Genomic DNA, 24,394 nt, shown 5'->3' on the forward strand with positions numbered 1-24,394 from the left:
TCTATAGTAGTAATTTGTAAGAGATGGAGAGAGAGATAATTGACTAATCACCTTTGCTTAATTATATATAGCAACATAAAAAGATGATTGCTCAATTTTAATGCCACCTAACTAACGAACTAACCATTCATTAATCAACTTTTCATGATGCTTGCTTTTCGACGAATCAATCCAAAATGGAAAAATAGGTGGAAAAAGAACTAGAAAAAAAAAAGAAATGAACATATTAAAGGAAAACTAAGATTGTTGTAATAAAGTAATCAAGAATGAAGGAATCAAAGGGAGATCGAGGAAAGAATCAAGAAAGGATCAAGCCAATAAAGTAAAAAAAATTAAGAATTAAATAAATCGATGTACACACTCTAATTGTATTGTTTTTTTAATTAAAATCTAAAATAATAAAACCATGCGATAATTTTAGTGTTTTCACGTATTTTAATTTTAATTTTAATTTATATGAAAGATGGAGTTCTGATTGAGAATCCTTTTATTATCGGTACTTTGACTTATTGGTCACTACAAGCAAAATTTATTACAGAAGTCCTCAAAAAGTTTATTTGTAAGATATCAATGAAAACTTCATAATTTGATGACACTGAATCTAAATGTTTTAAAAACTGGACCGGTGAACGAACCGGCGTAGCTATTGGTTCACGGTTTAACTGGTCCGACCGGTCGAACCACTGGTCGAACCGGAATACTATCACAACACATTTATATATTTAAATTAAATAATATATTATACAAATAATTAAAATAATATCAATAATAAACAAAATTGACAATTATAATGCATAGTTTTGAGCATTCGTGACATGAAATATCATTAATCCTACAATATATATAACTTTTTTCCTACGAAAAAATGCAATAATAAAACTTTTTCTAAATATTATATTGTACTAGTATTTTTTTCTATATAAAATTTGTTATCAGAATCTCAAGTCCTCAACTTATTTATTCAATAAAAAATTAAAAAGTAACGAGTGAAAAACATGTTGATTAAATGTATGGCAGATTTTAATTTAAAAATAATATAAATTAAAAAACACATCTTAACTAAATGAGAGAATATTTAGAAATAAACTAGTACTACAGGAATAGGAATACTGTGTCCCACATCGAAGAGTAGAGCTTGATTCCAAGCTTGGAATTATTATAAATAAAGCACAATTGCCAATTAAAATTAAAATTAATAAAGTTAATAGCTTTGAACCGCTTTAATCGGTCACTGGTTTCTCATCGAACCGGGTGGCTTGAGCGGTTCGAAATGGACCAATTGTAGAACGGTTTTATGGCCAAGCCGGACCGTATAAGGTGATGGTTCGCGGCTGAACCGGTCTGACTGATTTGTTAGGTCCGATTTTTAAAACACTAGAATCTATTAATGATTATTTTTGTCTTATGGCAAAGACAAATTTATAATTTTGTTAAAGTATTTAATTTATAGTTTTACTTAATGTTCTACGAATAAAGAAATCTTTTAGTTTTTGATAAATAAAAATTGTCAGTATTTTTTTTCAAGTTGTAATAAATTAAGTATACAAATAATTAATGGATTATAAAATATCTTAGAATCTTAGTCTTTTTTTGTGTGTTTGACAAATAAAGTTTTAAGGCTCCTCTTAAAAGACTTTGTCTAATTTTATAATTGATCCATTTAATGAATCTTGAAATGACCCATATCCGTGGGCAGCTAAAATACCATTATTAAACTTGGGCCCCTGCCGATTTATTTCTTTTTGAAGTTGAGTTTTAACTAAACATGCCACACTGCTATAAAAAATCCCAATTTTCAAATATTATTGGGAATTTTCATGAAAAGACTATTTTTAAAAGTAAAAATAAATTCAAATAAAAAGACTATCTTTTATGATAAGATATCCATTTTCTTATATGATTAATGTACATTTTTTGAGGTAATAGGTGCATTTTGTGATTTTTTAAAACTGAAATATGAGCAAATAATTCCCTTTCTGTTTCAATTCTTAATGTTTTGACAATAATAGAGCCAACAAAATGAAAGTGGAATCCATCACATTTTTTTTTACTTTTTTGGCACTAGAAGGATCGTGACTAGATGGGTGGTGCTCAACCCACATACATTTTCGAAATAGCTTTGAGCTGAAATGAGTGAGTTGATGCATATACATCGGAGATGTAAGTTGTAAAGTAAAATTTCACGATCAAAATGTAAAAAAGAAAATGATATAGTTATAAACACAAATTAAGTGAATAAAACGGAGAAGCTAGGTGGTAACGATCGATGAATTACACAATCAGCTGAAGCAGGCGGCGACTGCAATGCAATGGTCGTATGTGATTTACAACACACTACTTGTGCACATAATTATTATACTATATATGCAATGGTGAACCTTAGACCATGTTTATCAGCAACCCACCAATCCAACACAACCATCCACTTTTTCAATATTTAATTCATTTCTATCCCCTCCACATCATTAATATTCATCCAACCCAACCACACATATTTTCATGGTTTATCAATGACCACCCAACCACACTATTATATATTTATTTTTAAATTATTTTTTAATACTATTATTATTATATGAAATACTTATTATTATAAATTTATCGAAAAACGTAATAAATGACAAACTAAAAATTATAAAAACAAACAAATAAAAAACATTAATTACAATAATTGAAATATGAAATTGAAAATACATAATTGGTGCTAAAAGTATTATTCTCATCATCAGAGAATATATTATTCTCATTATCCTCCATAGCTAGCAACAAGGGAAATTAAAAAATATAAAATTCTATTAAACAATAAGGATTATAGGAGGAGAAAAGATGATATTTTTTTGTGTGTAAAACTATAGCAAATGTGGTCTCTATTTATAGAGGAAGAAAAATTATAAATTTTGGTATAATTTTTATAATTATTTAATATAATATATTAAAGATATATAAATTATTAAAAATAAAAATATCAGCCAATGAAATTGTGCCATTTGGCGTAATTTCATTGACTGAGTGGTGAAAGGGATGGAGAGACCTTCGGTTGGTTTGAAGAGAGAAAGAGACTCGTGTCAAGGAGAGAGAGACTCATTGTTGAATATTTTTTTTTATTTATATTTGTGACGTGGAGGTCGACCCCCACAACCGACAAACATGGTCTTAGAGCATCTCCAGTGGTTAGCGGACAAGCAATAGCCCAGCCATGCCACATCAGCAGCACTAAATTCCTCCTACCACATCAGCAGGACAAGCAACTGGACAAGCAATAGCCCAGCCATAGCCTTGCCACATCATCAGCACTAAAAACAAATAATTAAACAATCATACAAAATACGGAATTAAATTTACGACACATATACGGGAAAATTCTCTAATAATATTAAATTTTAAAAAACATTAATTAAAAAAAAAGTAAAAAAAAATTACATTACTTAAAAAAAATCCTAATCCACGCACGTGCCCACCCCTCCGTCGCCGCCTTACTCCTCGCCGTCGTCGCCGCTATCCGGGACCCCCAAATCTGTGGAATCTGAGCCCGCGTCAGTGCCGCGCCGGGATTCAAATCCTGTCGCATATTCACGAGCACAGCGTGAAAAAAACTCTTCTCCTCGGGGTCAGTTGCATTCTTCCATTGATCTATGACCTTGATCATCTGAGCCCGCGCTTGTTGACGCGCCAAGAAGACGAGGTCGGCTGTCGTGCTGCCAACAGGGGGGATGCCGACTGGACCTCCTGGGACCTCTGGCGAGGGCGTTGCGCCCGTCTTTGACCAACCGGGCGAGTGCGGTGAGTAAACGAGGGAGGGGACGGGGTCTCCTAAGCATCTTCGGGGAGGTCGTGGGAACCGCCGCTGCTACCTCCGGCGTAATCACCTGAATAGTTCAGGCGCTGCTTCTTTGGCCAGCCCGCGTCGACACCTGCCCGAAACTTCTCGGAGTCCATTAGCACCTCGTAGCAGTTCCAGTAGTTGAAGTCCTTGTAAAGCCCGGGCTGGGGGAACTCTTTCTTCGCCAGCCTCCTGCAGTCGTCGTCAGTTTGGCCGCTGGACTTCATTCGGAGGGCGTTGGTGTACAAGCCCGAAAATCGGGAGACCCCAGACCGGATTTGGTCCCACCCCTCCCGGCACTCATCCTCGCTGCGTGGCCTCCCCTCTGGGCAAAATGCCTGGTAGGCTGCTGCTATTTTAGCCCACAAGTTAACGATCCTCTGATTGTTCGAGGCGAGGGGGTCATCGCAAACACTCACCCACGCCTTGGATAGCGCGACGTTCTCCGCGTCTGTCCACTTCCTCCGTACCTCCGGCTGCAACGACTCGCCGACCACCTTCTTCCCCTTCTTCTTCTTGGGCGCGCCCCGACCCCGCCCCACGGGAGTGTCCGGTGCCCCGAGATCTATACCCAACTCATCTAAGGAGAAGGTATCAATCCCCTCGAACTGCGTCTCCGCTGGGGTCGATGTGTGCGAAGCAGCAGTAGCAAAATCAAAGCTGGGGCGATAGACGTCAGAGCCCCCCGTCGTCCCCTACCCCCACGGTGTACCCTGCGCACCCTGCATCCCCGCCATCCCCGGCGTCCCCTGCATCGTCGGGTACCCCGGCGTCGCCTGCATCCCGGGTGCCCACCCCAACATCATCGGCATCCCGGGATGCATCTCCTGTCCCCCCTGACCCCCCGGCATCATCGTCATCCCGGGATGCATCCCCGGTCCCCCCTGACCCCCCGGCGTCCCCTGCCATGCCGGCATACCACCACCAGATGCCATCCCGGGCATCATCTGCTGCCAAGGGTACATGTTGTTATAGTACCCGGGCATCGGATTTCATCCACCTCCCACAGGGACCGTGGGAGTTTGCGACCCGCTCGACCCTGAATTTGGCTCGTTGTTGATCTTGTACAGAAATTAAGATAGAGAGAGTATTCGTTAAAACAAGTGGTGCGAATGAAAATGTCGCGCATATCACGTATATATAGTGTTTCGAAAATAAAAAAAATTGGGTCGCTGGTTCCTCGCCGATCGGGAGGCTGCAATAGCGGCGAGCCGATCGGCCAGAGAATTGGCGAGCGCTAGGGAATCAACGTTCCCTCGCCGAAATTCTCGCCGATTAGGCGCTCGCCGGCTGCAATAGTTCGGCGAGCGCCAAAAATCGGCGAGACGCTCGCTAGCCGACCACTGGAGATGCTCTTAGTAATACTTAATCAATGTAGGATTGATTGATCTATTCTTTAGTCACACGACTCTATATTTAAGTGAGAAACTTCAAACCGCTATTTTTCCCTCACCAAAAAATGATTTACAGAAGTTGATCGAATATGTCACAATCATCTACTCGAAACATAAAATTTTATACCAGAATTGATTTAGAGAAACCAAAACATGTCACGGCCATCTACTAGGAAACATATATAAATCCTATATCATTTAATTTCACAAAAATTTAAGATTCTTTACTCGCATAACCCGATCAAACAGGTTTCATTAAGTACGATTCCAACACAAAATTCTGTTAGAATATGGAAAAACAAATATTATAACTCAGAAAAGGATCATGTAATTACTATGTAGTTGATAGCACCAAAATTAGGGGATTCTCTTACCTTGTATAATTTAGGGCAATCCTCTATATTAAGAGGATTGCTCCATCGATGGAATAACACACAAGAATCAATCCCAACAATGTCTACTGTTTCTTCTCTCTCGATTACCAAACTCAATATGGTATCATAGCAGGTTGAGCAATAGGGACTCAGAATATAACATCACCATCGTCCAAATACCAATCTCGAACCCCCGGCCAAGAGGCAAAAATCTGCAATCATCAGAAAAACGATGTCAGAATCGGAGAACGAGAATAAGAGTTCGATGGTGAATGTCCCGGACGACATCACAATGAAGTTTGCAGAGTTTCTTCGACACCTCCAGACCGTACCAATCCCCCCACGATCGACGACGGTAAACGCAGACAACCTCGGTGAGGTAGTCGTCTCAACCAAGTTATCGGGAGACGACTACCCACTGTGGGCGAACCTGGTCAAACGTGCAATTGGGGAAAAGGGTTTAACCTCCCATGTCTCGAAGGATTCAGAACCTCCGGCAGAAATCGATCCCGGCCACGAGACATGGCAAAAATTGGATCACTGCGTGTTCGGATGAATCATCAACAACATGGAGCCCGAACTCGTGATCGAGGTATCACAATACCCAACTGCACGAGAACACTGGGAGGGGCTAGCCTTGACATACGGCAGCGGAGGAGACACGCTTCAAGTATACGACCTGCACCGAAAATCAAGCAACATCAAACAGGGTGAAATGACCCTCGAACAACTGTGGAACCGACTCCAAAGTATTTGGATGTCAATCGATAGAAGAAAGCCAAATCCAATGAAGGACCCAGAAGATATCACAATCTACAACCGAGAGAGACAAGAGACTAGGCTCTTCCAGTTCTTAATGGCCCTCAACGACGGACACGAAGCAACCCGAAGAGAAATCCTCAAGCGGGAGCCCCTGCCCTCAGTCCGGGACACATACGCGATCGTCCGGCGTGAAGCAACCAACGATGGAGTTCTCAAACCCCAGGTCGCCGATGGAACAGAACACCCCAAACCAACGGCGGAATCAGGATTGGGCTTGCATCGCGCGGCGGAGGACGGCCGGGGTAAACCCCAAATCGAGGAGAAGATCGCTTAATCTACGAGGACCGGAACCGGCTGGTGTGCGGTCACTGTGGGAAAAGAAAACACACCAAAGAACAGTGCTTTCTCCTCGTTGGCTATCCCAAATGGTGTGATGAAATGAAGAAACGAAGGGCTTCCCGAAATTGGTCGAACATAGGGAATTAGGGGACTCCGGCAACAGGGGAAAGAAGCCGGGTTACCGGTGCTGCAAATGCAGCGGGCAGCACCGGACCCAGTTGGAGAGGAAATCGCGTCGGCTAGGGTTGGCGCATGTAATGAATGGTTTAATTTTAAATTAAACCCCTCACCTTCACCTTTATTACAGTCTAGTCCCCATAAATCCGAAATATATGAGAAAATACCCCATTCTCTATTCATGCGACCCTCAAATAAGCTTAAATTAGAGATTGACCCCATTTACTCACATATTGTTGGAAAAATGCCCCAAACTCTAGAAAATTGGAATTCGAGCCTGAAATTAACTGCAAAAAAAGATTCCAAGTCCTAGAAAATATGTCTACAACATGTAGTATGTCCGAATCCCCATATGAGGATAAGGATTGGATTTTTGATTGTGGAGCTACCGACACTATGTCATTTGATGAGTCTGATTTTACTGGGATGTCCAAACCACACAAGAATTATGTCCAAACTGCCAATGTACTATCCAGGGAACGGGAACCATTCATATTTCACCCGCTCTAAAAATCTCAAACTGCCTGTATGTGCCAACCTTGTCTCATAAATTGTTGGCAGTTAGTCATGTCACAAAAGAACTGAATTGCACCTTACTAATGCAACCGTCTTTTTGCATGTTACAGGATATTCAGATGGGGACGATTGTGAGCGTGGCACTGAGCGATGTGGTCTCTACTATGTGGATGAGGTAGCTCAACAGAATAGTGCGATGCCGACTCACGGATCCGTAGACAGACAGGCTTGGCTATGGCATCGTCGATTAGGACACCCATCACTAGGTTATCTTAAAGTTTTGTTCCCTAGTTTTGATAAGATTACTCGTATGGATTGTGATACATGTTTTTTGGCTAAGAGTCATCGACATTCTTTTAAGTCTAATAATACCCGTGTGGACTAAGTTTTTTCTCTTATTCATTCTGATGTGTGGGGACCAGCACCCATTACGGGTGGTCAAGGGTTTAAATATTTTGTGCTTTTTATTGATGATTGTTCATGCATGACATGGATATACTTCTTGAAATCTAAGTCAGAGGTCTTTGATAAATTTGTCCTATTCTACACTTTCGTCCAAACCCAGTATAAGAAAAATATACAAATCCTTAGGTCTGACAATGGGGGGGAGTATGTCAATGCCCAAATGCAATAATTTTTTGCCAAAAAGGGCATTGTTCACCAAACCACTTGCCCTCACACATCATAACAAAACGGGGTAGCGGAACGAAAAAATAGGAAACTCCTTGAAATGACCAGAGCCCACCTTATAGAATCCAAAGTCCCAAAATCCTTTTGGCCCGAAGCCATGGCCACCTCTGTGTACACCCTAAATCGTTTACCCACTAAAGGACTCAACAGAAAATCTCCTATCCATGTCCTATCTAAACATACACAAATACCTCTCCCACTCTCTCTTGAACCCAAAATCTTTGGATGCTTTACCTTTATTCACATATCAAAACACGAAAGAACCAAGTTCTCACCATACACCGTAAAAGGGGTCTTCCTAGGATATTCCCAGCAACAAAAAGGTTACCAGTGCTACAACCCCAAAACCAAACGTATATTTATCACAATGAATTGTGATTTCGTAGAAAGTGAGTATTTCTATCACCAACTTAGCGGTCGGGGGGGGGAACCAACCAGAAACTTTGATTGACCCGCTAAGTTTGTTTCCAAGCATCATAACCAGTTCGACAAGTCTCAGTCCAACTCTAAGTCCCGGTCTTGAAGTGGATCCAACAGAGGAGCTTAGCTCTAACACCGAGCAGGCCTCAAACACACCAGCAAATGCCACTAAGCCTAGTGACGAGCTCACAATCGCCTTAGCTGATTATCCTGAGGTAAGAAATTCTGATCCTAGTGAATTGACTGTTATTGAGACTGCCCTTGAGCGTAGAGAGGAAACCATCCAAGATGAGCCAGAAATATCAGGACAAAATGTCCTTCCGCCAAGAAGCAATAGATGAGTACCTTCAAAAAGATACTCCCCAGATTGGAAGGGAAGAAAAAACTCGCTACCCCATTGCCTACTCCATGACTGAAATGGCACGAGCATTTGAAGCTGCCCTATATGAGGATGAGATACCAAACTTAGTGGAGGAAGCAATGAAGCACAAACACTGGAGAGAAGCCATGAAGAAAGAGATGGATGCTCTTCTCAAGAACAGTACATGGGAAAAATGTGTACTGCCAGAGGGAAAACGACTAGTCAGATGCAGATGGGTGTTCACCATAAAAAGGCGAGCTGATGGATCAATTGAGAGATACCAGACGAGGCTGGTAGCGAAAGGCTACACTCAGACTTATGGAGTAAACTATGCCGAGACCTTCTCTCTGGTAGCTAAGATGAGCACAATGAGAATTCTATTGTCTGTTGCAGCAAATCAGAATTGGCCTTTGCATCAACTTGACGTTACTAATGCCTTCTTACATGAAGAACTGAAAAAAGAAGAAGAAGTATACATGGAGGTCCCTCTTGGCTATTCAAGTGAATTTGGCCCAAGAGAAGTATGTCGCCTAAAGAAGACGTTATACGGTCTGAAACAGTCACCCAGGGTGTGGTTTGGAAGATTCAGCCAAGCAATGCAGAAGTATGGATACCGGCAAAGCAACTCTGATCATACTCTTTTCCTCAAGCAGAAAGGTGACAAGATTACGTGCCTCCTGATCTATGTGGATGGCATGATAATCACAGGAAACGACACAGCTGAAATTAAGAAGCTACGAGAAAATCTGTTCCAAGAATTTGAGATGAAAGATATATGAGACTTGAAGTACTTTCTGGGAATTGAAGTTCTGCGATAAAAAAGGGGGATATTCTTGCGACATAAGAAGTACGTCCTTGATTTACTAACAGAGACAAGGCTACTAGAATGCAAGCCAACAGAGACACCAATGGTACAGAACTATGGTTTGAAGATAGAGGAAGGAGCACAACCAGCAGACAGAGAACGCTACCAACGCTTGGATGGAAAATTGATTTACCTAGCTCATACGAGGCCGGATATCGCATATGCCATTGGAGTTGTAAGTCAATTCATGCGCAGCCCGCAGGAAAAGCACATGAATGCTGTCATGAGGATAGTGAGATATCTTAAATGGACAGTTGGCTATGGAGTTCTGTTGAAAAGTGAGGGATATTTGGAAGTCTCTGGCTACACGGATGCTGACTGAGCAAGCAATCCAATCGATCGGAAATCAACAGTCGGGTACTTCATGTTCATAGGAGACAATCTTGTCACTTGGAGCAGTAAAAAACAGAAAGTGGTCGCACTTTCCAGTGTTGAAGCTGAATTTCGAGGGGCAAAGAGTGGAATAACTGAAATCATGTGGATACGGAGGCTTCTGACAGAAATAGGCTTCCCACCTACTCAAAAGAGTCAACTGTTTTGTGACAACGAGACAACAATCAGCATAGCCGAAAACCCAGTCCAGCACGACCGAACGAAGCATGTGGAGATTGATCGACACTTCATCAAAGAGAAGATAGAGAAGGGAATTATTGAGTTACCTTTTGTCCGCTCGGAAGATCAACTGGCAGACATCCTAACCAAAGCTGTCCATTCGAAGGTGTTTGAAGAAGTGTTAGGCAAGCTAAGCATCGGAGATGCCGTCACTTAGCTTGAGGGGGAGTGTTAGAATATGGAAAAAATAAATATTGTAACTAAGGAAAGGATCATGTAATTACTATGTAATTAATAGCACCAAAATTAGGGGATTCTCTTACCTTGTATAATTTAGGACAATCATCTATATTAAGAGGATTGCTCTATCGATGAAATAACACACAAGAATCAATCCTAACAATGTCTACTGCTTCTTCTCTTTCGATTACCAAACTCAATACATGTTGTCATTATTGAGAAGATAATTTTATTTTCTTTAAGCTTAGACTGCCAAGAAAATATACACAAATTAACCACAAGTGGTAGGTTCAAGTGTAATCAAGCTAAGAACTTTTGAAAGATGAAACATTTGTAGTATGGGTTAGAAAATACGAAGTCTGCATTTGCAACAACCTATCTTCAAATATAGAAATGCAATCATGCATCTACGTATAAAATGTGTTTTAAGGTAATGCGAAATGATAGGTTTTTGTTTTACTATTTTCACTCCCAATACAAAAGTTTTCTTTTTGGGAACAAGATGATTAATTTCACACCATTTTCAAAGTTTACGAGTAGGGTTTGGACAGCTTCTCTCTTGTCATTGAGCAAGCAATAATAGTACGCATCCTCCCCCCACTTCCAAATAAAGAAGGAAAATAAATGGAGGTATAATTTTCAATCGGGACCATGTAAAAGGAGAAAATAACAATACAAGAAAATTAATAAATAAAAATAATAATGTTAAAGAATTACAGTACAGTTTTCTAGTGGTTGAATAAGTGCATATATTTCGAGCAATTTGAGCTGTTTTGATTGAGATTGGAGAGAGTGCAAAAAAAAAGTGTGTTAAGGGATAACGAAAGGAGGGAGATACGAAAATGACATTTAGTCCAAAAAATAAATTAATTTTTTTTAATCCCAATCGATATTACTTCTGTTGTCTAAAAACTATACATACTAATTCATTATATATATATATATACATATATATATTGCATATCTAAAATGACATCGTTTCTTGAATGGATAGTACATGTACATGTAGATCATCTACATCACACCCTTAAAATGCATCGGATTGCCATGTAAGAATTAATTTGGCCACATAAAATTTAATTTGACCGAAATTATAAAGCGTAGAGAATAATAGAAAGCTCGAACTGAGGGCGAATTGGGTAGAATTTACCGGCCAACCGTCCGACCAAGGCGTGGCGGTGGTGGCGCCGGCGTTAGAATGCAAATGTTTTTCGAAGTTATGTAAAAAAGGGCTAGTACTAGATATTAAAATGTTTTTAGATTTTCAGATTTTTTATTTTATACTTTACCTCAAAAAGCAATCCAGACGAGAACAGATCAGGCTACATAAAAAAGTTGTTTAACCTTTTCATTACCTTTTTTGTTATTAATTATTTCCTTACTTTTCATTTATCTATATCAAAAGTTGAATCAACTAAAGAAGATTTTCGATTCCCTTATTTTTTCCTTTCCTAAAAATACAAACATCAATTATTTGCAACCGACGCAAATCGACAAATACAAACACATTCCTTCCACAATATATCCTTAACGTACATTGTTTATGATTTAACAATAATTTTTTCCTTACACTTTTTGCACAAATAATAGAAGCCTAGCCTCCCTTTTCCCAATCATTAGTGCATTTTGAGCCTTGGTTAAAAGAATAGGAGATGCCAATTTTGTCATTGGAAACACACATGTTCTTCCGTATAATAAAGCAATTTATTAATCAATATAATAAAATAAATACTAGTTACAAAAAATACAAATAGACACAAACTTCACCAACAATCTTTAAATAAAATGAAATAAACACACACAAACACCAAATCCCACTAGACATATAGATTATAGTGTGGTCAATCACAAATTCAAACTCTGACCCACTGTTCAATAACATTACTTCGTACACAGATAAAAATTATGAATATTTTCAATCAAAAATAAACACAAAAAAATAAATATAACAATACGACACGTAGAAAATAAAAAAATTCAAAGCACCAATCCCGACGCCTGGAACTTCTCCTCCGCGATCCGATCGAACCTCGCGGCCATCTCTTGATCCAAATAATTCCGCCAATCCCCAACCACCCCCCGCCGGAAGAAAACCCTATTCTCCTCGCCCGACGCCAGCTTCCCGCTCCGGTTCACCTCCAAACCACTCAAACCCTCAAAGCTACATAACTTTAAAACATCCTCCACAACACCCTTTTCCTCCTCCTCCGCCGTGAAAGGGCACCCTAGAAACTCGGCCAGCCGCCTCACCTCCTCCCTCGGCCTCTCCTTCATCTCCTCAAACTTTAGAAACAAAACCCTATTGCTATCCTCCCGGCTAAGCTCCCAATACCCGAGAATATGGTCCCAGCACGGCCCGAAAAGGCTGACACCGCGGCAGAACATGTCGAACGCGTCGTGGATGGAGTTAACCGGGGAATCGATTGGCTTGAGGCCGTTGGTGAAGTGGTGGAGGGAGACGAAGATGTCTTTAGGATTTCGACAAAGGTAGACGATTTTGTTGTTGGTGATGGATTTGGGGAGGGAGGAGATGGGGAGGTGGGTGGAGAAGAGGCGGGAGGAGGAGAGGTCGGGGAATCGGCCATCGGTGTAGTGGTGGATCTCGAGGAAGGGGACGAGGGAGTGGGGGTTGGAGGAGGTGAGGGGGTGGGAGGGGGAGGAGGGGGGGAAGAGGGAGCGGTGGAGGAGGGAGAAGGAGATGGCTTTGAGCCAGGTGGTGCCGGATTTGGGGGTGGAGACGAGGAAGATATCGTGGGGTTTGGGGAGGAAGTGTTTTTGGCAGGAGAGGACGCCGGCGAGGTGGCGGACGGGGTACCAGAAGCCTTGGTATTGGTAGAGATGGGAGGCAAGCCAACCATTTTCTTTGGGGAGGGAGGAGATGAAATGCTTCACTTCTTCGCTTAGGGTTTCTTCTTGTTGGAGGTATTTGGGAGTTGGGGGAATCGTTTCTGATCCCATTTTTTTCTTTTGCTTAGTTAGTTGCCATGTTTGTTGCATGGTGGATTTAGATATAGGGAGAGGAGTGTGGAGGAGGGGTGGGTCCCGCTAGGATTATAGAAAATAAGAAAATCGACTAATTTCCTAGGAATAATACTGCCTATTATGGAGTAGTAAATTTGTACTTCATCTGTTTCATTTTGTAATTTTATTATATTACCTCCGTCCCCAAAAAATTGTCCCACTTAGACCCGGCACGGGTTTTAAGAAATGTAATGGAAGAAAAAGTTAGTGGATTGTGGGTCCTACTTTTATATATTAGTTTTATAATAAAATGTGAGTATGAATGAGTTAGTGGAATAAGAGGTCCATTACCAAAAATGGTAAAAAGTGAAATAGGACAAATTTTGGGGGACGGTCGAAAATGATAAAATGAGACAAATTTTCAGGGACGAATGTAGTATGTTCATTGTCGTGATCTCATTTCACTTTTAGACTGTGCGTTCCATCAATGGAGTACTATAGTATATAAAAAATAGGATTATATTACGTTATTTTTTTTCACCCACGTTCATTCATGTTTAAATGGGCACGCGAAGATGTGATCAGAGTGTTACAGACCAAATCAAATAGGAGAACTCATCTCAAAAGACAAGTCTGTTAGGAGAGAGAGTCAATTTGGTCTATATGCCCCACACGGTTACTCGTACGGCCGATGTGGAATATTGAGTCCGTAATAGAGACATAGAGAAAAAGAGGTAAATTTAATAAAGTATTAGAGGGAAATAAAACGTGGATAAAGTAAGAGAAAAAATGATAAAAAATGAGTAATAAATTAAGAATAACAGACTAATTTATAGTAATAATAGCTATTTTTTTGCATGGCTTTTATGAAATGGGAGTTGAAAATTTAGTGTAATATGGATCAAATTTTCATAAAATTTATCCGTCCTAAGTAAATCGATTCATATTTTTTTACGGACGTCTCAAATTAACTGAGTCGTTTTTCTCTTTGAAAAAAAATCAATTCTTTTAATTTTCTTTATATAAAATATTCTCTCATAATTTATTCTCTTTCCCATTTAACTAACTGAACTTCTCTTGAATAAATAATAAAATATTGAACCTATTTATTATTTATAACAAAAGTGAATGGGATTTGTATTAGACTAATGAAATTTTTATTAATGACTAATAGAGTATAGTATAGTAATTAATACTCCATCCGTCTCACAATAATTGTCACTCTTATTATGGGCATGAGTTTTAAGAAATGTAAAGAAAAGTTAATTGAAAAGTTAGTGGAATGTGGGAACCACTTTTTATATTGGTTTTATAATAAAATGTGAGTGAAATGAGTTAATGGAATATGAAACGTATTTACTATTTATGGTAAAAATGAAGTGCGACAATTATTGTGGAACAAATCGAAATGGAAAAGAGTGAAAGTTATTATGAGACGGAGGGAGTAAAATATGTAGGTCACGTGATATTTATATCATGGCAGTGGCAGCTGTAATTGAGGCGTAGGTCCTGAAATGGCAGTTTTTGGAGCCATATTAGTTGGCGATCTTTGGGCACGTGATATTGCAGTTTTAATAAGCCTTTACGTATATAAGTGGAATTTATTTATCTTTTGCAGATCTTGTGAAAGTATACACCAAAACTTTATATGCAATAATTATTATCTTCAGTAATTGATTACTAGACGTCACCACGGTTCGGAACCGCCGGTTCCGGTTCAAAAAAAGCATGAACCTGAACCGGCCCGTCCTAGGTTCGGTGGTTCCAGTTCCTGAACCGTGAACCGGCGGTTCACGTGAACCGCCGGAACAGCGGGCTCCTATCCGGTTCCGGGCCGGTTCGTCCGATTCGGCGGTTCAAAGTATTTTTTTTACATTGTAAATTTGTAATTCAAGTAAAAAATGTAAATATATTTGCATAAATAAAATTAGAATAAAGCGATGTACAAATGCAATTTTATTGATACAAATTACAACTTCAAAATTACAAATTACAACTTTAAAATTACAAAATACAACTTAAAATTTACAAATTACAACTTAAAAATTATAAATTACAAAAGACTTAAAGTCTTGATTACAATTTACAAATTACATATTCGAAACAAAGGGGAGAAAAAAGAAATAAAGGAAAAGGACTTGAGCTCAACTTAAATTTAAAATTTAAGTTCAGATGCCTACGTATCCTCAATGCTCAATTGCGTTTTGAAATCAAAGTCCACATAGTTCTCTTACTTTACTTACCTATTTGCCTTGATCGGAGGAATTGGTCTATTCTTCTTCGTCGGGGAAGTAGTCTTGGTCGGATTGTACTACTTGATTGTCTCAATCCGGTTCTTGGTCTCTAATTTCGGCAGAGCACCAATCATCAAGTAACATGGTGGCTTCCATGTTTTGCCCGGTGAGTCTACTTCTTTTGTCGTCCAAGACGTTGCCTCCAACATTAAAGGCGGACTCGACGGCGACAGTGGAAGCCGGAACCCAAAAGATCTCCTTGGCCATTGATGCAAGGATGAGAAAATCTTTCTCGTGTGATCCCCACCAATCTAGGACGTCGATTTATTGGGGAACGGGACCTCCTTCTTCCTCATTGAATGAAAAGTGTGAGTCAAAATATAAATCTAACTCACTTACCGAATTTTCCGTCCTTCCTCCGCTGCTGAAGCCGTATAGGTCCGCCAATTGAGATTGAGCGTCGGGGTCATCAACTTGGAAGAAGCCAAAGTTATGTGTTTGACGGGGGGGTCTAGGTCTCACTTGGTGGGTACTGTTGTACATGGCTTCGTAATCGTGAAAGAGAGCCCGCAAGTCGAACTCAAAACTTCTTTGCAGGGTTGGGAGGTGGGGGAGGTTTATTTGGAATATTTGGGCTAGGTTTATGCAGTTGTCGTCGTCCTCGTCATTCGATTGCAAAGCTCGGAGTGGTTCAAGATCAACAGAACCCAAATTGTTGTAATAAAATTCTAAATTTTTAAAGTACCAACTAGTTTCCATTTTGGCTCCAAAACTTTTGCAAGCAAAAAAACCGATGGGATCTCATTGAAATATTTGAGCCATTTTTCAACCATGTAATATAAAACACACATTAATTCAAGATTATTTGCGGAATTTTTCATTGCAGTTTTAAACCCAAGTGATATGTACATGCAATGTTCTAAAACACGAACGAATGTGCAATAATACACACCCGATAACTCAACGGTGGCATTTCTAAAACCTTTGAATAATTTAAATAAACTCATGCTTTGATCCCAATAAGAAGAAGTTAGATATAAATCATCAACATGGAAAGTTGTATAAAAATCAACCAAATATTCTATATGCTCTAATGTAGAATGCAACATATCATATGTAGAGTTCCATCTAGTAGGCACGTCTAAAGTAAAAGTTGTGTACCTTATTTTCTTCGAGTGGCAATACTTCTTCCACGTCTTGCCAATTTGAGGCTTCTAGTGGATCAAGGATACAACTGTTGTAATAGGTTGAATATGTCTTTGCCATAAAGACAAAGCATCTTGAACACATAAGTTTAAAATATGACAAATACATCGTTGGTAAAAATACTTACCACTTATCACCGGGGAGCAAGCCACAATTAAATCTGGTATACTTGCAGTGTTGGGGGTTGCGTTATCAAAACCAACCGAAAATATTTTGTTGCATAACTCATAATCATTCAAAACTTGAATAATTAAGGATGCAATTGCTTGTGCGGTGTGTGGGGAAGGAAATTGTCTAAAACCAATTAAACGTTTATTTAAAGACCAACTATTGTCTATAAAATGACATGAAATTCCCATGTAAGAATTTCTTTGGAAAGAATCCGTCCACACATCGGAGCAAATATTAACTTTGTGCCCCAAGTTAGATAGAAATTTTCCAACTTCTCTTTTTTTATCAAAAAACTGCCGATTGTTAGATCTTTGAGCAGTTGAGGGGAATTCTTTTTGTAGCAACATTAAAAGCGATTTGCATAGTAACTTCATATTTTTTGTCATTAAAAAAATTAAACGGCAAATGCTTCATTGCCGCCCATCTTACCATAGCATCGGTAACATTTTTGGGATCATATTTTAATGGAGGCGTACCTGTTTGAGACGATGAGCCGGAAGGGAAGTTTATTTGGCTTTGGGACTTAGTATGCCCATATTCCACTGGGTGTTTTGTCTTCAAATGGTGATGGAGAGTACCATATCCCCCACCGGTTCCAAATGGATAGACTTTATCCCAATAGTTGCAATATGCTTTGAACTCATTTGTCTCCACGGTAGTGGTCGGATCATTAGGATTTAAAATTACCACCGGGACCTTCTTGTAATGTTTGGTGAAAATATCGGATTTCAACTTTGGTGGCATCTTCTTCTTTTGTCGTCCTGAAGCAGGAGGAGCATCGGCTTCCTCATCATTTTCGCCAACTTGGCCGGCGCTAGAAGGGGGGAATTGATGTGATCCATCATCGCCTTCGTCCGACGATAGATTCACATCGTATTTGAAATGCGAAGCCGAATTTGAATGTCCCTCTTGTTGGTCGTCGTCGGCGATGGCAAGTAACAAGGCCGAATTTCGATCTTCTTCCTCCTACGAAAATTATACAACTAAGTAAAAATACTAACACAAAAATAAAACACATAGACACATAGATTTAAAAAATGAAGTTATGAATTTAATAAACATGAATTAACAAAAAACAAAAACATATTAGAACTTACTTGCGCTCGAAGAGCGGCTCGCCTTCCCACCTCCTCCGCAACTTGTGCTCTAGTAGGGGCACGTCGACGACGAGTATCACTTTGATTTTGGGTAATTCCCTTGCCCCGGTCACCACCACGACGAGATGAAGACATGACATTTATGGAAAATTGAAAGTGGAGAATAGAGAGTAGTGTGATTGTGTGAATATGATAACGTGAACAACTAACGTGAGTAAATTATGAGCGCAAATAAAGTAAACAACTTGAGAGAATGAGGATGGAGAATAGAGAAATTGTGATTGAGAAGAGAAATTCATATTAACACAAGAATGGGGTGAATAGAAATGAAGAGGATGAGATATATTTATAGGGGAAATTTGTGATTAAATAAAAAAAAAATCAAAAATTTGAAAATCCGCCGGAACTGCCGGTTTTTCGTCAAAAACTGCCGGTTTCATCAACGGTTTTCTGACGAAAACCGGCGGTTTCTGAAAAGGCTATGGGTAGGTCGGAAGTAGCCTGAAAAGTTGTCGGGAACCGCCGAACCGCCGGTTACTGTTCGTCAAAAAATGAAACCTGAACCGGCCCGGCGGTTCCGGTCACGGTTCGAACAGCCGCCGACGGTTCCGGTCACGGTTCGGTTCGGTTCGGTTCGGTTTGGGGACCTCTATTGATTACCCGAATACTTAAAATGAGCTCATCTATTTACAACAATGGGCCAATGGCACCTTCATTTGGAGCAACAAGTGACACATCACACATCAGACACAAATATGCAAATTCTTTTTAGCAAACTCATAGGATTGCCGGTTTGGACTAAAAGAATCTGATGAATGTATTATTTTTGTAATTCATGAATATTTGGTTTAATTTGTTGCTAGTAATATGAGTTTGATTTAAATTGGTTGAAGGAGGGAGATGTTCTAACGCAAGGGCGAAGGGTGCATGGGATGGGCTGCGTATAGGGCTGTGGCTGATGGTTTTGAATCCCACAACTTAGTGCCTGAATTTGAGGTTGCCTATTAGTAAATTTTAAAGTTATAATCCAGAGCATTAAATACACTTTAGGCATATTTGTTTTGAAGAGAGTTGAGTTAGTGAAAATTCAAATGTTGGAATAATGAGATTAATATTATTATTTTCTTTATGTTGGATATAGATAACATTTCAATCAACAAGAGAAATACCTGTGCATTGTCCTTCCGTATTAGTGAATAGTGAGGGAGTTGCCAAAAGAATGCCATCATAGACTAGTTTGCTGCACATTTCTGTTCATCTTTAGGACATTCATCCTCTTCCAAATCATACTTTTTGGAATGATGTCTGAAACCAGAATTTGCCATTGGATTATCAGATATTTTTGTTTTTTTTTATGAATTTGGTGACCTGGAATTGAAGTTCATTCTCAAATTTTTAAGATCACATTTATCCTAAAATAATACAATTCTTACGTAATACTATACCCTTTTATTATATTTGTTCGTATTGACTGTTGACATTAAATCATCTATTGCAAAAAAATAACACTATTCCCCAAAAATCTAATTTCCCAATTTCAAATCAACCTCGCAAAATCAGAATAGAAGTCGCACACAAAAGTAAGACGAGGAAATTATAAAAAGGTGAGGTTAACCGTTCAAACACATAACTTGCTTACATCCTCATCATGTAAAACGAGTTAATGATTATAAATTAAGTGGAAGATCGCTCTGCAGCAAACCATGTGCAAAACATACGTATACTAATAGCAGTGGGTATTGATAAAATTCAAACTCATATATTGTAAAAATTCCAAACTTTTCAATACATTATCAACACAACGTCAACACAATATCAACACAGTGTAAAATTTTAAGATTTTGATGTCAACACAATTTCAATACAATGTCAACACAGTATCAACCGTTGACACTGTGTTGATATTTTCTGTCGCTATTATTTTATAATCTGTTGATATTTTCCAACGGTGCAGATCATACTTTGGAGTTTGTACTATATTTAGAGTTTGCATTTGATTATATTTTCTAGTAGTATTTATTATATATATATAGAGAGAGAATTGGTATGTTAGTGCTCTTGAATAAAAATAAAAAATAAAATAGATGATGTTGAGAATCGCTCATTAATAACGCTTAGTATATCAATTATCATCTTATTAGTACCAAATTTGAACATTAATTGCATTATCTGATTATTAATTTCTTTGATCAGCATCAAAACCTTTTTTAAAAAATTATTAGCAATTCACGTTCTCAAATTACATAAAACTTTGTAATTATTGGTCAAGATTTGCCACTACGTGAGTGCTTCCAACGGGTCTCATTTTGACAATTTTTATCGGTGCCTATTAGTCATCTAATTTTATTTATAGGAATATATAATTGATATGCTGCATGACTTAATTTGAGAGACCGTGAGCGCCAAGTGTATTACTCTCTCTCTTTAGAGCATCCACTACCGGGGCGGCCGCCCCCGAACCGCCGTCATCGCGCCTACCTATAGCGTGGGAAGCGTCCGCCCCGAGGTGGACGCATTTTTTGGGGCAGAAAGCGCCGAGGACGCGCTGGGCGTGCTTCGCCGCGCCGATAGGCGCACCGGCAGAGGCTGGACATTTTTTTTAATTATTTTCAAAAATTTTATTATAAATACCACTCCTCCACACACATCTTCACACTCCATCCATTCATCCACTCTCAAAATTTTCACTCTCTAAAAATGCACGGTGGAAACGACGAATCACCCGGCTCTGACGAATCGGGATATGGCGACTATCCTCCTTCCCAGCCGTGGTGATCGAGTCAAACTCCCCCTATTCAGAGGAATTTGGGTCGCTCGGCATTTGGATATTATAGACCCAGCATGGACGCTCTTAACCAACCGCGACCGGAGACCCATTTCCAATCCAACCAATCTCTTTTCACCGATGCAGATAGATTCGCACTAGAGCAGATGATGGGTTGTTTGAGTCCAGGATTACCGGATACTCCGCCAGCCCGTGTGGATACTCCCGTTCTGACGAGGGTCGGCGGGTTCGGTGGGGCAGGTGGAAGCAGCGGCGGCGGTAGCGGCAGCGGCGGTGGCGAGGGCAGCGAGGCAACGGGGGCCGGCGGTAAACGGTCCACGCACTACACCAAAGCGGAGTCCATTGATGTGGCGAGGGATGCCGACACATCGGACCCCATAGTGGGCATACCGAACCGAGCTTTTGGAAGCGCGTCCTGTTGGCATACAACGAGTTCAAGTCAAGAGGCGCCAAACCGCGTGACCCGGAACAGAGATGGCCGAAGCGAAGCCGACGTGAAGACGCTGTCTATGTCCCAATTCAACACAGAAGGCTGGCCGAAGTTCAACTCCTGGGAGGAGTATCTCGTTCTCGAGAACTGCCCTAAATTCAAGGCCATCTGTGTGGAGGAGAGGGGGACAGGTCCTGGGGCGAAGCGAACTAGACACAATATAGTCGGGGACTACAGCAGCGGCAGCGGCTCACAATCAATCGACCTCAACGACGCCCAAACGGAAGAGCCATCCGCTATACACTCTAGGAGCCCACGCCCTCCGGTCCAACATGCCTCTATCCGAGCCACTAGAGTGGCTGCAAGTTCCTCGCGCATCTCGCAGCCCACCCCTATACCGCACTCTATGGGCATTGGTCCCCACGAGGTCTTGCAGAGGAACCTTGATGTGCAGTTGATGAAACAACTGTAAGAAAACTGTCGTTTCTACGAGATCGCGACTGACCCTATCACCAAGGATATATACTACGCGCTCATGTGTCGGATCAAGGATCAACTGGGGTTGTCTGGGGCTGGGGCAGCGCCGGGGGTTCGAGCGGCAGCGGGGGCGGCGGAGAAGAGGAGGCGGAATCCGACGGTGGCAGAGTTTTTATTTGTATTTTTTTTAAATGTTCGTTGTATAATTTTACCGTTTCCGTAATACAACAAATATTTGGTCCCAGTACTTTTTTTAATTATTTACATTCCGATAATTTTAATTAGAATTGAATTAAAATATACAAAAAATAAAATAAAATGAAAAGTGCCTTAAAAAAAGTGTACATTATTGTTGCGGGCACTTTTTTTTGTGAGCGCAGACAAATAAGAGGTGGCTGTGGACAAAAAAAAGTGATAGGGCTATTAGAAGTGTCCACCTCCTCGTGATGGATGCTCTTAGAGTGTCCACTATGGAACCGCCGCGCCTATAGCCCCGGCGGGGGCGGTCCCGGGACGGTCTATAGTGAAGGTGTTGTCCGCCCCCCGGGGCGGACGAGGAGTGTGGGGGCGGTAGGCGGCGGACGGGCATGCGGCGACGGGGGGAGGACGCAGAGACTCCGGGGCGGACGCGGCGGATAGGCGGGGCGCCTATAGTGGAGCGGTGCCCGGCGCGACTATAGGCGGCGATTTTTTTTTGAATTCAATTTAATTCACCTATAAATACACCCCATTCCATTCATTATTTTCACACCATTCCAACTCTTCATCACTAAAAATTTCTCTCACTAGACTTTGTGGTCAAAAATGGATAATTTGTGGAGAGACACGTGGAATGCTCTGATTCAACAGGTGCAACACCAGGCCGCACAGGAGGATGCAGCGCGCTTGGCGGAGGAGGCGGAGGCTCCGATCCCTCGTGCGATTACTCATCGGCGGACCATCCCACGAGACGACGTCGGTGCGCACCAGCGTCTAATGGCTGATTACTTTGTGGATAACCCCTATTATCCACCCGATATATTTCGCCGGAGATTCAGGATGTCGCTACGGCTGTTCAACCATATAGCGACGAATTTGGCGGAGCGTTACCGGTGCTTCACCCTCCGGCGTGATGCCGCGGGCCGGATCGGGCTGTCTACGCAACAGAAGTGCACCGCTGCACTCCGGCAGCTTGCCTACGCCGGACCAGCCGATATGTTCGATGAATACCTACAGATGGGTGAGACGACTGGCCTCACGGTTCTTAGGCAATTTTGTAAGGGGATCCGAGAAATTTTTGGTGAGGAGTTTCTACGGAAGCCCACCCCTGATGAGTGTCAGAGCCAGCTGGATATGCACGGTTCGATCCACGGGTTCCCAGGAATGTTAGGAATCATCGATTGCATGCATTGGGAGTGGAGGAACTGCCCCGTGGCATGGAAAGGCAAGTTCACTACTGGATTCAAAAGCAAACATCCAACGATGATTTTGGAAGCCGTTGCGGACTATCGTTTGCGGATCTGGCATGCGTATTTCGGTGTGGCAGGTTCGAACAACGACATCAATGTTCTTCAGTCATCGCCGCTCTTCAACGATGAGTGCCGGGGGAGGGTCCATAAATCAGCTTCGTAGCCAACGGCACGCAGTACAGTAGGGGCTACTATTTGGCAGATGGGATATATCCGCAGTGGCCCGTATTCGTCAAGACTGTCCGCCAACCGGTTGGACCGAAGAAACAATATTTTGCGCGCAAACAAGAGGGTGCTAGGAAGGATGTTGAGCGGGCTTATGGTGTCCTCCAATCGCGGTGGGCCATTATACGGTGCCCGACACGAGTTTGACACGAAGATGATGTCGCGAATATTATGTTAGCATGTATCATATTGCATAATATGATAATAGAAGATGAAGGATTTGCGGCAGAGCGCTGGGCACCGGAAGAGGGCGCAAGTACAATTCACGGTGTTGCCTCATCGCCCATATAGATGGGCGTACCACGGAGCAATGAATATTTGATCCAACGTTTCGCTGATATGCGCAGGACCACATCACATACCACTCTCCAGGCCGATTTGATTGAAGAAGTGTGGGCACGTAGGGGAAGTGGCGGCGCAGTGTGAACACCTTTGTGATTTGTACTAGATTAAATTTTCGTTATATAATTTTTCCCGGTGAAAATTTAGTTGTATTTTATTATTTTATTCCTGTAAGATCAATTATCTCAAATTGTTTCTTTCTCATCAATTATTTTCCAACAGTAATTTCTCCCTTGTTTTTTGGCGGTGCTCTTCCTCCCTCTCTTAATTTCTTTAAACATTTCTCTGTTTTCGACCCGGACGCTCTCTTCGGAAAATAGAAAAATTGGAGAAACTGTAGGTGGATGTCAAAATTTAATCAAGTAATTTTATTTATAAAATTTACTCATTGAGAATTATTCCCGAACAAAACCAGAAAAAAATATGAATTGAAACTGAGAGGAAGCAAGATTTACAGAAAAAATGAGGAATTGGTCAATTGGATATTGAAGGAGTGAGAAGAAATACT

General features: G+C 40.8%; 2 protein-coding genes across 2 annotated transcripts; one reads left to right on the top strand and one right to left on the bottom strand.

Annotated features, from left to right (window-relative positions):
- Positions 1-12,272: 12,272 nt before the first annotated feature.
- On the bottom strand, positions 12,273-13,545 carry LOC121793554 (cytosolic sulfotransferase 5-like). The gene has a single exon (XM_042191583.1). It carries the CDS (start codon positions 13,505-13,507, stop codon positions 12,488-12,490), a length of 1,020 nt encoding a protein of 339 aa, XP_042047517.1. The 5' UTR covers positions 13,508-13,545; the 3' UTR covers positions 12,273-12,487.
- Positions 13,546-21,020: 7,475 nt separating this feature from the next.
- Positions 21,021-21,866, top strand: LOC121796555 (WAS/WASL-interacting protein family member 1-like). The gene has a single exon (XM_042195379.1). The coding sequence runs from the start codon at positions 21,021-21,023 to the stop codon at positions 21,864-21,866; it is 846 nt and encodes a 281-aa protein (XP_042051313.1).
- The last annotated feature ends 2,528 nt before the right edge of the window (positions 21,867-24,394 follow it).

Source organism: Salvia splendens, chromosome 3, assembly GCF_004379255.2.
Source record: "Salvia splendens isolate huo1 chromosome 3, SspV2, whole genome shotgun sequence".
In the NCBI taxonomy this organism is placed as follows: Eukaryota; Viridiplantae; Streptophyta; class Magnoliopsida; order Lamiales; family Lamiaceae; genus Salvia; species Salvia splendens.